Source organism: Gopherus evgoodei, chromosome 9 (genome assembly GCF_007399415.2).
Source record: "Gopherus evgoodei ecotype Sinaloan lineage chromosome 9, rGopEvg1_v1.p, whole genome shotgun sequence".
NCBI lineage: Eukaryota > Metazoa > Chordata > Testudines > Testudinidae > Gopherus > Gopherus evgoodei.
The window spans coordinates 108,670,022-108,686,680 of record NC_044330.1 but is presented as its reverse complement, the minus strand read 5'-3'; the positions used below and the strand labels follow the sequence as shown (position 1 = coordinate 108,686,680).

Here is a 16,659-nt window from a genome sequence, read left to right as displayed (position 1 = left end):
GGTGAGGTTTGAAGGGAAAAACAGATGCTTGTACATGAATGCAAGGAGTTTGAGCAACAGAATGGAGGAACTGGAACTACTGGGGCAGGAAGTCAAGCTGGATATAATAGGGATTACAGAAACATGGTGGAATAGCACTCATGACTGGAATACAGATATTGTAGGGTATGTGCTGTTTCTGACGGATAGAAATAAGGGTAAAGGTGGTATGGTAGCATCGTACATCAGTGATGTGGTAAAATGTAAAGAAATAAGTGATAGTATGAACAAAATAGAATCTATTGGGTCAAAATCACTTTGGGGAAGAATTTAAAAGAGGTTCTACTAGGATACTGTGGGGGTCTGCTATAGACCCTCCCCCCCAGGTCAGACTCGGATACAGATACCAGGAATTGTGTCATAATGGGAGACTAACATCCCAGATACAGACTGGAGAATAAATGCTTCCAATAATGGTAATGCCCAGTTACTCCTGGACATGATAGATGAGTTTCCTTCATCAGTCACTGAGCCAACAAGAGTTGATGCAAATTTAGACTTGGTTTTGGTAACTGGTGAGGACATCACAGAAGAGCTGATCATACAAAAGAATTTTGGATCAAGTGATCATGAGTTGATACAGTTCAAATTAATTAAAACTACGTCATCAACTATGGTTTTTTATTTCAAAATTTGGAAAATTAAGGGAAGGAGTTACAGAAAGTCAACTAGACTGAAGCGCACAAGGACTTAAATGTAGAGGAGGTCAAGAGTACAAAAACTAACTGCAATTTGCATCCCGAGCAAGGGGGGAAAGTTTCAGGGAAAGGCTCCAGATCCAAATGGATGAATATTTACCTCAAGGAGTAAACAGAGAGCCTACAGAGCATGGAAAAAGGGACTGATCAACAAAGAAAGCTACACCCTGAAGGTCAGAAAATGCAGAAATAAAGTGAGAATTGCTGAAAATGAAGCTGAATTAGATCTTGCCACGGTAATTAAAATAAGATTAAGCAAGGATGAGGTCGGGCTGCTACGCAGTGCAGACAGGGAGGGGATTAAAGATAACATTGGAATGACCCAAACGCTAAATTAATACTTTGCCTCAGTTTTCAGTAAGAATGATAATACAGAACATGGAAATGAAAACAGATTGAAATGAGTATATAAAAAGGGAATTCACCACATCTGAAATGAAAGAAAATCTTACAGAGCTGATTGCACTGAAATCAGAGAGATGGGATAATATCCCTCCGAGAATACTGAAATAATTAATACATGAGATTTCTAGTCCAATAGCAAGGATTTTTAATTAATCTGTCTGTCTATTCGGGGGTGGTACCATATGACTAAAGGATAGAATCATAGAACAGGAAGAGACCTCGAGATGTCATCTAGTCCAATCCCCTGCACTCATGGCAAGACTAATTATCTAGACCATCCCTGACAGGTGTCTGTCTAACCTTCTCTTAAAAGTCTCCAGTGATGGAGATTCCACAACCTCCCTAGACACTTTATTCCAGTGCTTAACAACCCTAACAGTTAGGACGTTTTTCCTGATGTCCAACCTAAACCTCCCTTGCTGCAATTTAAACCGATTCATTCCTGTCCTATCCTCAGAGGTTAAGAAAAACATTTTTCTTCCTCCTTCTTGTAACCACCTTTTACATGCTTGAAAACTTATGTCCTCTCTCAGTCTTTCTTTTCCAGAATAAACAAACCCAATTTCTTCAATCATGTTTTCTAGACCTTTAATAATGTTTGTTGCTCTTCTCTGGACTCTATCCAGTTTGTCTACATCCTTCCTGAAACGTGATGCCCAAAGCTGAACACAATACTCCAGTTGAGGTCTAATCAGAGTGGAGTAGAGTGGAAGAATTACTCCTCGTCTCTTGCTTACAACACTCCTGCTAATATATCCCAGAATGATGTTCGCTTTTTTTGCAATAGCATTACACTGTTGATTAATATTTAGCTTCTGGTCCACTATGACCCCCAGATCCCTTCTGCAGTACTCCTTCCTAGGCAGTCATTTCCCATTTTGTATGTGTGCAACTGATTGTTCCTCCCTAAATGGAGTACTTTGCATTTGTCATTATTGAATTTCATCCTATTTACTTCAGGCCATTTCTCCAGATCATTTTGAATTTTAATCCTATCCTCCAAAGCACTTGCAACCCCTCCCAGCTTGGTATCATCCGCAAACTTTATAAGTGTACTCTGTATACCATTATCTAAATCATTAATGAAAATATTGAACAGAGCCAGACCCAGAACTGATCCCTGTGGGACCCCACTCGTTATGCCCTTCCAGCATGACTGTGAACCACTAACTACTCCTCTCTGGGAATGGTTTTCCAACCACCTTATAGTAGCTCCATATAGGTTGCATCTCCCTAGTTTGTTTATGAGGTCATGCGAGACAGTATCAAAAGCTTCCCACTATTCACAAGGCTTGTTACACTGTCAAAGAAAGCTATCAGGTTGGTTTGCCACAATTTGTTTTTGACAAACCCATGTTGATAGTTACTTATCACCTTATTATCTTTTAGATGTTTGCAAACTGATTGCTTAATTATTTTCTCCATTACCTTTCTGGGTACATAAGTTAAGCTGACTGGTCTGTAATTCCCCCGGTTGCCCTTATTTCCCTCTTTATAGATAGGACCCAGAGTGTAGAACAGCGGTCGGCAACCTTTCAGAAGTGGTGTGTCGAGTCTTCATTTATTCACTCTAATTTAAGGTTTCGTGTGCCAGCAATACATTTACGGTTTGTAGAAGGTCTCTTTTTATAAGTCTATAATCTATAACTAAACTATTGTTGTACGTAAAGTAAATAAGGTTTTTAAAATGTTTAAGAAGCTTCATTTAAAATTAAATTAAAATGCAGAGCCCCCCGACCGGTGACCATGACCCAGGCAGTGGGAGTGCCGCTGAATATCAGTTCATGTGCCACCTTCGGCACTCGTGCCATAGGTTGCCTACCCCTGATGTAGAACATTGTGTCTGGTGCTAGTGCATATGTAGTCTCTCTGCTCTAGATGCACAGAGATGGAGGAATGCTGTGCTGGAGGAAGGAGGGCACAAGAGATGTAACAGGCAGGCAGGAGAAACAGAGAGAGGGAAGGACAGAAGGCAGCAGGAGCTGCAGGGAGAGAGAGAGGAGTAGCCTTATATACCTCTCTAGCACCCCCAGGAGCCTGGACTGAATAACACCAGCTTCTCAGGGAGCTTCCTGTTTCCTGCTGCTTTCCTGAACCCACTTGAGGAGAACGGGAAGTACCAGGTGCCAGTTAGGCCCATAAGATGCTGATATCTTCTCACACTCAGGCCCTGCTACCAGCCTGCTTATTTGTCCCCTTCAATTGAGTGTTAAGAGCTGCTATAGTTGGCACAGAACAGCAGTCATGAGTGTAAGAAGAAAATGCCCCTCTGGGGCAGCATTCAGAAAAAGAAAGAAAGCAAAGGATGCTTTTCTAGCTAAACAGGAAAGAGCTCTCCTGAGATACATAGACACAAATGTTCATAGTGAGCCTTCCGGCCCCAGTGAGGATGTGAGTGGTGAGGAGATGCCTGATCTTCCAGTTAGTCAGAGTGAAGGTGACCTGGCAGCTACTGCAGCATCTGTATCTCCATCTCAGATGGATGTAAACATGCACATTCCTGAAGAAAAGTGTAGATCAGAAGAGTGTGGTGGAGACGCAAGAAACGGCTGCTGCTGAGTTTAGTTCCTTAAGAGTAGATGATCCAGGACTGTGGACCCACTTAAGCAGTAGCCTGGGGGACTTCCTTGCACTGCATGGGCCACAGCAAGTGAAAAACTCCATGTTCCCCAACGACAATGAAAATAGAAGTTCCATCCATCACTTTACTGGCATGAAAAACCCAATGGTGACACAGTGGAGAGGCCATGACTTATGTACTCAAAAACCCAGATTGCTGCATACTGTTTTTGTTGCAAACTCTTCGAGTCTAATGTTCCAGCCACATTGGGTTCTACAGAAACAAGGACTGGAAAAATCTGGCTAGAAATCTGGCATGCCGGCAGCAAATCACCAGATAGCATTCCATAGGCTGAAAGAGCTTGAGACTAGACTAAAGTTAAAGGCCACCATAGATGATCAGCATCAAGAGAAGATTGCATCAGAGTCTCTTTACAGACAAAATGTTCTGAAAAGGCTCATTGCCATTGTGAGAATGCTTGCTACCCAAAAAAAACCTGCACTGCGTGGCACTTCAGATCAGTTGTATGTGCCAAACAATGGAAACTTCCTTAAAATTGTGGAGCCAATGGCTGAGATTGATGCTGTACTCCAGGAGCATCTAAGAAGAGTCACCACCCAAGAAATGTACACACACCACTACCTTGGAAAAACAATTCAAAAATGAGATCATACAGTTACTGGCAACAAAAGTCACACAGAAGATTGTGGCAGATCTGAAGTCAGCAAGATATTACTCTAGAGATTAACAAATTTATAAATAAATGTATTAATAATAATTTTAGTCTCCAAGGTGCCACAAGTACTCCTGTTCTTTGCGGATACAGACTAACACAGCTGCTACTCTGAAACAAGATATTACTCTGTTATTCTGGACTGCACACCTGACATCAGCCAAACGAAACAAATGACTTTGATGGTGCATTTTGTAACAACAACAGAATCTAGTGAAAATGTCCCTGCAAAGGTGACTGTCAGAGAGCATTTTCTAGAATTTATTGACACTGATGATACTACAGGAGCTGATATGACAAATGTGCTTCTTAAAAAGCTGGAAGATACGGGAATTGTGATAGCTCACATGAGAGGTCAGGGCTACGATAATGGTGCCAACATGAGAAGAAATGACAGAGGAGTGCAGACACGGATCTGAGAGTTAAATCCTCGATCTTTTTTTGTCCCATGCAATTTTCATTGATTGAACTTGGTGGTCAGTGATGCAGCATCAGCTTCTAGTGACGCTGATGAATTTTTTAACATAATTCAAAGCATCTATGTATTTTTCTCTGCATCAACTCATCAGTGGCAAATTTTGATGCAACATCTGGGAACTTCCTCTCTGACACTGAAACCACTGAGTGCCATACGATGGGAAAGTCGAGTGGAGGCGATAAAGCCTATCAAATACCAAATTGAGATGACAGATGATGCCATAGTTGCCATTATGGAGGATAATGCTATGACAGGAACTGTTCAGGGGAGAACAGTGGCAGAGGGAAATGGAATCACCAGAAACATACATAGCTTCAAATTTCTGTGTGGCTTAGTGTTGTGGCATGACATACTGTTTGAAACAAATGTTGTAAGCAAGAGACTCCAAGGTGTTGACCTTGATATAACTGGAGCAATGGAACAATTGGACAAAACAAGGTCATACCTACAGTCTTACTGGTCAGATGAGGGATTTCAAAATGTTCTGCAGAGGAACTTCAAGCTAAAGCTATTTTCCCACCCATTCAAGAATACAAGAGTCACTGAAGAAGATGACACTTTGATTACGAGGCACAGGATAATCCCATAAGAGACCCCAAACAATTCAAAGTCGAATTATTTAACCAGGTGCTAGATTGTGCAATACAGTCAGTTGAAGAACGATTCGTTCAGCTCAAGGAACACAGCAGTATATTTGGGATGTTGTACGATACTCCAAAACTCCTCGCTGTACCTGAAGAAGACCTACACCAGCAGTGCAGGGCACTAGAGATAGTGTTGACACATGATGACATGCGCGATATTGATGCAAGTGATTTAGGTGATGAACCTTTCAAGATACATTGCAGCAGGATCAACTCCAAAGGCTGTTCTGGAATATATGCGCACAAATAAGATGACCACCCTCTTTCCAAATGCTTTTGTTGCTCTGTGCATACTTCTAACACTTCCTGTGACAGTTGCAGGGGAGAACGCAGCTTCTTCAAGCTGAAGTTAATAAAAACACATCTACACTCCACAATGACACAGGAGAGGCTGGTCGGCCTTGCAACCATCTCAAAAGAGCACAAGCTGGCCCAGACTGTAGACCTTCAGAAAGCAGTTCAAATTTTTGCAACCAAAAAGGCACAGAAAGCACCACTCTGATTATTCAAACATATAAAAATGCCAGTGTTTACTATGCGGACAAGAAAAGTTACACTTGCTGTTCAGGCATTTGAAAATTAAGTGTTACATAAAATTTTGAACAAGGCATTTTAAGTTGTTACTTCTCCTTTACTGAGATAGGTAGCAGTACCACAAGAGGAGAAGAACAGGAACAAGGCAGAATTGAGACCTTTCAAAGTTTCGGCCCAAGCAAAGGGGCATGGAGGTGTCATTTGAGCTCCCCGCCTCAGGTGCCAACATTTTGTGGGCTGGCCCTGGTTGGTTAGTTGGTTGGTTTTTTTAAGGAGCCTGGTGGAATCTGTCTCTCTTGCGAGATCTAAGTGGAAGTGGGAAAAAATGCAGGAAAGATTGCAGGAGTAGATGGGAGTGGGACTGGATGGGAGCAGTATTAAAAAAAATAGTCCTGCACTGGGCTCTACCATACAGGATTTGAAATAAGCCTCTAACAAATTCTACTGTACATGTGCGAATAATCATTTTCTGTGATTTATAACTAATCTGATGGATTTTCATAAGGAAAAAAATAAAACATTTAACCTCAGGGTCCATCCCCCTGCTAAATTTCAAGTTCCTGCTGCAAACCCCTAAGGTGGTAGTGCTCTTCAAAAAATGGTTGAAAAGCCTTGGTTAACATTAAAGGAATAATACACCTGCCAATCTTCTTCCCCAAAATAGCTACATCATTTTTATTAAAACGCCAGAAAAATTCAACTTGTGGCAGAGACCAAGGATGGAAACTTCAACATGAACTGTAGATGTTTGGCAAGTTATAAACTGGAAACAGGGGTAGTAAAAGGCAGAGTTAGGCAACTTAAATAACTGTTGTCATTAACAGTTCCACCTATAATAAAGGAGATATAAGTAGGAGTAACTAGGACAAGATTAAGAAAAAAAATAGCATTTCAGTTGAGGAAAATCTCACAGACAGTGAGATGTATGAGGCTGGAAAACAGTCTCCTGAGAACAGTGGTGGAATCCCAGTCTCTTGCCACATTCAAAACTAGATTGAACAGTTATTTGTATTGTGTTAGCACCTACTCAGGTCCGGGCCCCACTGTGCTAAGTACCATAGAAACACACAAAGACAGTCCCTGCTCCAAGGCACTTACAAGATATTAGCATATTTACAATAGGGATCAACCCTACAACAACTCCTGGGAGATGACCGAATTGTTTCATCTAGTTTTATCATCACTGTTATTAGGGCTTGGCGACATTGGCGCTTTACAGCGCTGCAACTTTCTCGCTCAGGGGTGTGAAAAAAACATCCCCCCCTCTGAGCACAGCAAGTTACAGCGCTGCAAAGCGCCAGCGTAAACAGTGCCCTAGTGCTGGGACGCTCCGTTGTAAGCTAATCCCCACGAGGAGGTGGAGTACGTGCAGCGCTGGTAGAGCTCTCTCCTAGCGCTGGTGCTGCAACTACACTCACACTTCAAAGAGCTGCTGCGAGAGCGCTCCCGTGGCAGCGCTGTGCAGCTCTAAGTGTAGCCATACCCTTAGTAAACATTTACACTGGAAAAGCATCCAGCAGCCCCACTCGGGATCAAGACGTCCTTGTGCTGAGTGCTGGACAAACACATACAAAGACATGCTCCCTAGCCTTTAGGAATTTACAGTCTAAGAAGCTGTGGACCTGCAAACAGTTTGCTACTTAAAATTACCTCCATCTTCATCTCATCCTAGCCATTACTATCAGCTGATTTCTTATAGGAGTCACAGATGCACTAGGTCTTGAGGAGGCATTTAAATCAATCAGTTCAGGGAGAAAGTTCCCTGAGTCAGGGAACAAGGAGTAGAGGCATTTGTGAGAGAAGCTGACAAACAAGTGGATGAAGCTGTGACTAACTTCAGTGATTCACCTGTAATCTGGAGAAGGGTACTCTTTCTCCATTCATAAAGTGCTCTGAAATCTGTGCACCAAAGCTCTATATAGAAGGGTAAAACATACACATCAGAACCTGATTTACACAAAAAATTCTTTCTAAGAGACTCCTCCTGAGAGCAGAAGAAGCACTATCCAGCTTCCCATGGAAAGCAGTCACTGACAGCAGTCAGTACACAGAGAAATCAGAGATGGAGATGACAATCACCTAGCCCCTCTCACTCTACCAAGCACACATTTACTAGGATGGCTTTTTTTTTTTCCCAGTCTTGAGTGTTCCAAGTGACAGAGTTTCCATCATTTCCCCTTGGACATTGTCCCCAATACATACAATACCTGCCGGGCGGAATTCCGGGAATAGCTCAGTAACACTCGGCAGCTGTTTGGTGGCATCTCGCTGCATTATTCCTGCAAGAGGCAGCGTCAGTTTCCCTTCCTTGGATTCTGCCTGCCTTGCATCTTGGGGTCCCATCTCTGACTCAGAATCAGAAGAGCTGCTGAATCTGCCTTCTCAGAGGTAGCAGAGGATGGGGCAATGATGGAAGGCAGAATGATACCATCTCCATCTTCAGATACTACAATAGAGCAAGTATCTTATGAACAAGTTTCCTTTCTTGGTCCCCAGTACAATCACCACTCCACAAGCATTGTTTCCTGATCTTAAATTATGCTTAATCTAAGTCTCCATGTTTTATAGTTATTGATTCCTGATCCAGTTTAGCCTTTCAGTGCATCCCTAGATCACCTCTGCAACTCACAGTCACTGCTGAGAGAAGGCAAAACAGAAGCAGCTGAACGTCACAGGTTAGTCTGATTATGAATATTAACTTTACTGTTGAAAGTGTTATATAAAATATAGAGTAAAAGATGTTATAAGAGCCAGTTACCCCTAAGCAGCACTACCTTCATTGCATAATTGGTCACGACTCATCTTCAGATCCAGTCTGCAGGATGGATCTTTGACAAGATCTCAAACATGCTACAGTATAAAGCCACTGGACAGAAATGCTTGAATCTTTGATGTGTCCATCCTGTCATCCCAAAACTCCCAGATTCTTTCCACAAGTTCAAATAGAAGATAAGAGTCCTTACTCACCAGGGGCAGTTGCATCTTTTTCGTCATCTCTCTTTATTGGAGGTGGAGGCGGCGGCGGCATCAGCTTGGAATCAATATCTTCGCAGTCAGCATCATAATCATCCTCATCTTCATCTAACCAGTCAAAAGGAGACAATCGCCTTCAGAACATAAGAATGGCCATACTGGATCAGACCCATGGTCCATTCAGCCCAGTATCCTGTCTCTGGCAGTGGCCAGTGCCAGATGTTTCAGAGGGAATGAACAGAACAGGGCAATCATCAAGTAATTTATTCCTGTCATCTAGTCCCAGCTTCTGGCATTTGGTGTTTAGGACATCCAGTGCCTGAGGTCGCATCCCTTACCATTTTGGCTTAAGAGTTGTTGATGGACCTATCCTTGTCAGAAACAGATAGTTACGGGTTAATGCCTCTTTTACCTGTAAAGGGTTAAGAAGCTCAGTGAACCTGGCTGACACCTGACCAGAGGACCAATAAGGGGACAAGATACTTTCAAATCTTGGTGGAGGAAAGTCTTTGTTTGTGCTCTTTGTTTGGTTTGTTGTTCGCTCTTGGGACTAAGAGGGACCAGAGTCCATCCAGGCTCTCACAATCTTTCTGAACCAGTCTCTCATGTTTCAAATTGTAAGTAATAGCCAGGGAAGGCGGATTAGTCTTATTTTTGTTTTCTCAACCTTAAATGTCCTTTTTTTGGCTGAGAGGATTTTACCTCTGTTTGCTGTAACTTTGAACCTAAGGCTAGAGGGGGTTGATTACTCTGTAAAGTATTTTCCATCCTGATTTTACAGAGATGATTTTTACCTTCTTAATTAAAAGCTTTCTTTTTAAGAACCTGATTGATTTTCCTTGTTTTAAGATCCACGGGGGTTGGATCTGGACTCACCAGGGATTGGTGGAGGAAAGGAGGGGGGGATGGTTAATTTTCTCCTTGTTTTAAGATCCAAGGGGGTTGGATCTGGACTCACCAGGGAATTGGTGAAGTCCCCTCAAGGCCACCCAGGGAGGGGAGAGTTTTGGGGGGACAGGAAGTGCTCCAACACTAAAATTTCTGATGGGTGGCAGAGTCACCAGATCTAAGCTAGTAAATAAGCTTAGAAGTGTCCATGCGGGTCCCCACATTTGTACCCTATAGTTCAGAGTGGGGAAGGAACCTTGACAATCCTCCTTTAACTTATTTATCTTTATTTAAAAAAAAAAATCCATTTCAAGGATACTCAGACACTCCTTCCCCAATACCATAACTCCACCCCAATCCACAGGAAGGAACCTGTCTCAGCATTAACTTATTACAAATACCTTTCCAGTTTCTTAATAGATCACCCAAAGCTGCCCCAACTGTGGCTTCCCTACATTCAACCAATTACAAAATCAGGGCTTGAAATGGGGATGAGTAAGGGAGTAGGAAAACTGATGAGAGAAACAAGAAAATTCAGGACAGAAACCCTAGATTACTGCAACATTCCTAATTTCCTGCTCCTGCCTGACAGGAGAGGAGATGGAAAGTTCCTTTAGGAGACAGGCAGCAGATTCATCAATTGCACTAGCAATAACACAGGAAAAAAAACTGCAGATGTTTCAAATTCTGTATCCTACAGGCAGGGACCTCCTATATGAGTCCCCACTGGAGAAGCATAAAGGCCAGTCTCACCCCTCCTTATAATCTGTGAAAGTCATGGCAGAACTTGGATGAAGATGCCTTCTCAGCAGCAGCGGCCATTAAACATAATGCTAGGAAAGGGAGATGGGAAGAAACAGAGGAAGGCTATAACAGGTTGAGATAATCCTCCAAGGGAATGCGCCTTAGGTTCTCCTCCCCCTCCCCCCCCCCCCCCCCGCCCACCAATGACTGACTGACTTCCTCCCAGGAGAAAGGTCTGAGAGGAGAAATCATGTAACAGCCTGTGGTCAGCCCTGTCCTTAGATCAAAGGTCAAACAACAACTCAGTTTACAGGAACACCTGTGAGAAGGAGGTAGGATATTGCAGGAGACCCTGGCTCAGGGAAAACAATCTGGTTATCTATAGAAATTATGATGAGCTGTTTTGCTTTGGAAAAAATAAATCCAACCCTAAGAAAGGGACTGAAATTTCACCACTCATGTACATTATTTTACATCTGGGCCACTTATTTGCCCCACTGGCTTACTTCGCGAAGCGGACAAAGAACATGGCAGGATAACAATGATTAGAGAAAGATCACTCTCAACAACAGCAACAAAAGCCAATCCGCCCCACAGAGACATACCATTAACTGTTAATCATTTTGTCTGTGTATACTCCTACCACCCCCAATTACCTTGTCTTCGAATTGGCTGAAGGGTGCCCATTGCCTGCCTGTATCTGCGGCTCTCATCTTCAGCCACTTCATTAATATCAGAGTAATCAACAGCATCCTCTGTGCTCTTAACCCAGCCTGAGAAGGAGGAAAGACTTGTCATAAAACAAAATCATATCCCAACATGTACTCACCACATCTTACCTCATCCCATGTTAGTCTATCCTGACTTCTTCAGCCGCCTACCCCTCCTTCCTGCTATAACTTCTCCCACCCACCATCTATACTCTATTTTACTAGAGGAGCAAATGCAATCCCCTACATTAAGGTTACCTAACGTTTTCTACTCTAAACCAGTCTGGTCTTTCTTCCCTTCTCTTGCCCCCAAGAGCTCCAACACCTTCATGGCTGGCAGCAAGACTTTGAAATTTGGGAGATGGATCATTGGGGTCAGGGAAGTGCCATTTGCCAGCCTCATGAAAATCTGTTCAAATATGGCAGAGTTATAAGTTGAGACAGTCCCTTTGACCCAGAGCTATGTGCACACCCTGGGAAACAGACCATGAGTCCTAAATGATTTTTTTCTACTGATGAACGTTTGTAATTCTGTACTTTCACAATTGTATCAAGCAAGCACACATCCCATTTAGGAGTTACAGAAGCTGGGAATATAACTCTACCACTGCCACGCTCCCTCTCAGAAAAAACTTAACTTTGTCCTTGCTATGATGTCTGTAAAATAGGTCTACGCATTTATAAATAACTCACTGTTTTATTGTGTTATGTACATTCCTGCTGGCAGCTAATGTAATTAGTATTGCAGTCAAAGAATCTACGCTGTAGTCTGAGTGATGATTCACACTCTGCTGATAATGCATGATGGGGTGTTGCTACAGTTGCCAATAAATTTGTTTTCACTTTTTTTCAAAAAAAGAAAATTAAATTAAGAATTCTTAAAAGAATGTTAGTAAGGTTGGAAAGTCGAGCTCATGAAAGTTAAGAATGTCAGAACGAAGGTTGCCCCCAAACCTTGACGTTACCCAGTCTGCATATGCGTAATACAGACTAATTACATGATCAGTTTTTCCACAAGATCCCTGACTCATTTATCGTGCAGGATGGCGGGTGCTCGGGGCACAAATCAGGGCTGTGTAGTGAATTATGCTGTGTCAGTAGGACACCATCTTCACTTGCTCTTGAAGTTGAAAGTTGATATATATAAGGCAGATGACTTTAGGAAGAGAAAGGACAATCTCCACCCAAAATTGTGAAGTACTAACATATTACAGTGACGAGCAATACAGAAAAGCCTATGGTGACTTTCATAATTTCTATATTCAGTGAAGCATTTGGATAGGATGCAATAAATAAGCCCCAGAGCTACGTATTGAATGACAGAAAGCAATACTGAACAACTGCCTCATTCACTGAGCTTTGTTCCATCCTGGGAAAAAGTGGAACGTGTACAGAAAAGAAAAACAATATTTGATCATGTAATTAAAAATCATCACAATGTTCATGTACAACAGACAAACTTCAGACTGAACAGGCATCCTTAATTTCAAACACTTGACTTTGCAACCTCATATTATTTAACATAAGTTTTTGTATTAAACAAAATTAAATCCCCAAACAGTGAGCGTGGAACTGAACAGATAGGTATAAAGGTAGGGATCCCTGGCCCAATGAGCAGACAACCTATAAACACATAAACACGTATAAGGGCAGTGGAAAGCAACTGGGCAGGGAGATTTACCCAAGTTTACAAAGCTAGGGCAATATATTAACCTTGAACGACAGCAAATTGTCTAATGATAAACCTCACAAAGATTACTGGCAGGGTAGACTCTGGCCCTTATGCTGGAAACTATTTCTTTCTTATTAAAGTTACTGATGCTTTGAGCATCACTCAGTGAGAAAAAGACATTTCAAGCACTTTCAGGACCTGTGCTATTTCTGTCCTTTGCTTATTTATTTGTATTACAGTAGATTGCAGTACATAATGTCGTTTAGACACATTGGTCCCAGGATACTAGAGAGACAAGGTGGGTGAGGTAATATATTTTATTGGAGCAACTTCTATTGATGAGAGAGACAAGCTTTCAAGCTTACACAAAGCTCTTCTTCAGGTCTGGGGAACTAACTCAGGTACATCTACACTACAGCACTTAGGTCTCGCACTTATGGTGGAGAGGCTCTAAGCTTGTGCTTCTCAACTGCTTACAACGCAGCCCACAATGTGTTACCTGGGCTGCATGGCAGGCAGCAGCAGCCCTAACCCTAGTTGTACAGGGAGGGCAGCTGCCTGCCCGACTCAGACTGCATGAGCCTGTGGGGCCGAGTGGCTGCCCCGACGCCCGCCACACGGGGTGGGCCAGCAGCCTGGACCCCAACCCTACCAAGGCAGTCCAGATACCCCTGCACTGGGCAGCTGGGAACCCAGGACCCTGGGCACACAGGCAGCCTTTAGCACACAGCTAAACTGGGCCACAGTTCTGTGCTAATTGGGCCGTGGGCTGAGAACCACTACTCTAAGCTAATGGGCGAGAGCTCTCCATTGGCTTAACAACACCTGCCTCAGCAAGAGGCAGTAGCTATGGGCTAGTCTACACTGGCTACGTTAAAGCGCTGCCGCAGGAGCGTTTAACGTGGCTTGTGTAGTTGCAGATAGCGCTTGGAGAGAGCTCTTAAAAAAAAACTCACCTTCATGAGGGGCGGTTACCAGTGGTAGTACACTGTCTATACAGGCACATTACAGCACTGAAACTTGCAGCGCTCAGGGGGTGTTTTTTCACACCTCTGAGCGAGAAAGTTGCAGCGCTGTAAAGTGCCAGTGTAGACCATATGCTCTCCCACTAACATAGCATTATCTACACTGTTGCTTAGATCAGTATAACTCATGTCGCTCAGAGGTGACACCTCTGAGCGAGGTAAGTCATACCAAAGTAATCTGTAGTGTAGACAAGATCTCAGTGTCATTGCTAAACACAAGATTTGAACAGACTGTTTAGCATAAGCAGTTAACACGTATTTCAAGGTACCATTCAAGGTGAAGTGGCCCATTAGTACCCTTCCAGTCCTAGGAAGGAATGGGTGGATAGCAGCTGGGGGAATTGTTAGTGGGTTACAGATTGTTGTAATAAGCCACAAAACCAGTATCTGTATTCAGTCCATGATTTTCAGGCCATGGCTACACTAGAGAGTTGCAGCGCTGGTGAGGGAGTTACAGCGCTGCAACTTAGGATGTGGCCACACTTGCAAAGCATGGCCAGCGCTGCAACTCCCTGATTGCAGCGCTGGCTGTACCCCCGGTCGAGACTCGGGTGTAGCGATTCCAGCGCTGGTCAGCAAGTGTGGACCCCACCAGCGCTTTTATTGACCTCCGGAGTATAAGGAGGTATCCCAGAATTCCTGTCCACAACAAACCGGAAGAAAGGGGGAGCTCGGAGTTCAGCCAAACTGCTTATTTAAAAAACAAACACAGCTCCTGTTTGCTGAGCGAGCAGGCAGGGGAATTACTTTGGAATGTTCACAGCTGTTTGCTTGAAGAGAGAAACAGCACGCTCACAAGACAGAGGGGGAGGGGGAAGTCCATGTTGAGCAGATGCTTATCTGGTCTGAGGGCTATTTAGGAGTGCATAATTTGCATTTAGTGAATGAGAGAGGGGTGGGGGAAGGGGTCAGAACTTTTAAAATGATTGAAGGTAGGCACTGTGTGTCTTCCAGTCCTTAGAACTTGCAAGGCAGGGAGCTGAGAACTGTGTCATCTCCAAAAATCCAATCTCTCTGTCTCTCCCAAGCTCCCTGTCACATTCCACCCCACCCCCCTCTTTTGAAAAGCATGTTGCAGCCACTTGAATGCTGGGAGAGCTGCCCACAATGCACCACTCCCAACAGCGCTGCAAATGCTGCAAATGTGGCCACACTGCAGCGCTGGCAGCTGTCAGTGTGGCCACACTGCAGCGCTGGCCCTACACAGCTGTACGAACACAGCTGTAACTACCAGCACTGCAGAACTGTAAGTGTAGCCATGGCCTTAGTGTCTAGCAGAGTAGTGAATTTAAGTGCCCTGATTCATCTTTTGAAAGTGTTATACAGGTTTCCTTTGAGGATGAGGATCGACATGTCAGATCTAGAGTAATAAATTTGTGAAAATCAGTAACCCACTCTCATTGACACAGTAGTGTCTTCACTAAAATGCTACAGCAGCTCTAGCACCGTATGCGAAGACAAGCCCTGAGTTAGTTTTCCAGACCAAAAGAGTTCTGTGTAAAATTGAAAGCTTTTCTCTCACACCAACAGAAGCTAGTGCAAAAAAGTATGTTACCTGACCCACCTTGTCTCTCCAGTACATTATAGTGGCACCTAGAAACTTAAATCAAGGATCACGGCCCCATTGCGCTATACGCTGTGCAAAACAAGTAATGAAAGCAATAGATCAATGGACCAATGGGTTTTACAATCCAAGATGCAACAGGGAAATGGAGAAAAACTGAGCAGAAAGACAAGGTTACAATAAATTGGAATTTTAAGTAGCTATATTAGTTAAAAAACAGAGAGGCCTCCATGCTGGCTTGGTTTTTTTAAAGACTGAACAAGAGACAATAATGAATCACTAAACAGCACCTAACTACTCATTAATCCCATATTTAACACTTTATGCAAACAACTGATACAAATGTGCAATCACAGTTCTCTCCTAAAGTAAAATTGTTAGCTTAAGTATTAATACATTGGTAATGAAGTAGGACAGCTCATGCCTCACAGTTACCTGCCTCCACCTTCCTGCCGATTAGCAGATATCAAAATGTGACCAGTCTCAACGATGCAATGACGGTTTTCATATTCAGTAAGAGGAGACAGAAATGCCCCTTTACTCTTAAAGAACCCTTCGATTTTACAAAATCTGACTATGCTGCAGGCTAACCGCGTGCTCGGCTCACCCTCCTCATCCAGCTGGGCTCCGTCAGGGCTCAGCAGCATCCTCCTCGCTGGCTGTGATCTCGGTGATCAGGTTGCCCAGCCCCAAGGCGCCCACCCGGCTAAATGCTTCTTGGATTCCCTGGGAGAGCGGAAGACCAGGCCCGGCCGTTAGCAGGGCACCAGGGCTACGGTCCCGCCGCCGCCGCCGCCGCGCGAGGGGCCCGGCCACGGCAGCCAGCCGGAGCCCGCGCCCCCAGCCCCCCTCGCTCGCCTCGCCTCACCTTGTCCAGGACACTCTCACCCTCCAGCTGCTGCCCCGCCTCGTTAATGTTCCCGAAGAGGAACCCGGCCAGGGAGAAGGGCCCGGCGCGGCTCCCCTCGCCTCCTCCTCGCTCTCCGAGTCCG

The 16,659-nt window shown here is 43.8% G+C and overlaps 1 protein-coding gene across 1 annotated transcript in view; it reads right to left on the bottom strand.

Moving 5' to 3' along the window:
- Positions 1 to 16,329, bottom strand: part of TAF1 (TATA-box binding protein associated factor 1) — a 120,163-nt gene extending 103,834 nt beyond the window's left edge. Inside the window, 5 exon segments of the mRNA XM_030575944.1 lie at positions 8,294 to 8,466; positions 8,469 to 8,537; positions 9,059 to 9,172; positions 11,353 to 11,469; positions 16,275 to 16,329. Of these exon segments, the coding sequence (XP_030431804.1) occupies positions 8,294 to 8,466; positions 8,469 to 8,537; positions 9,059 to 9,172; positions 11,353 to 11,469; positions 16,275 to 16,314 (513 nt within the window). The 5' untranslated portion in view covers positions 16,315 to 16,329.
- Positions 16,330 to 16,659: the final 330 nt, after the last annotated feature.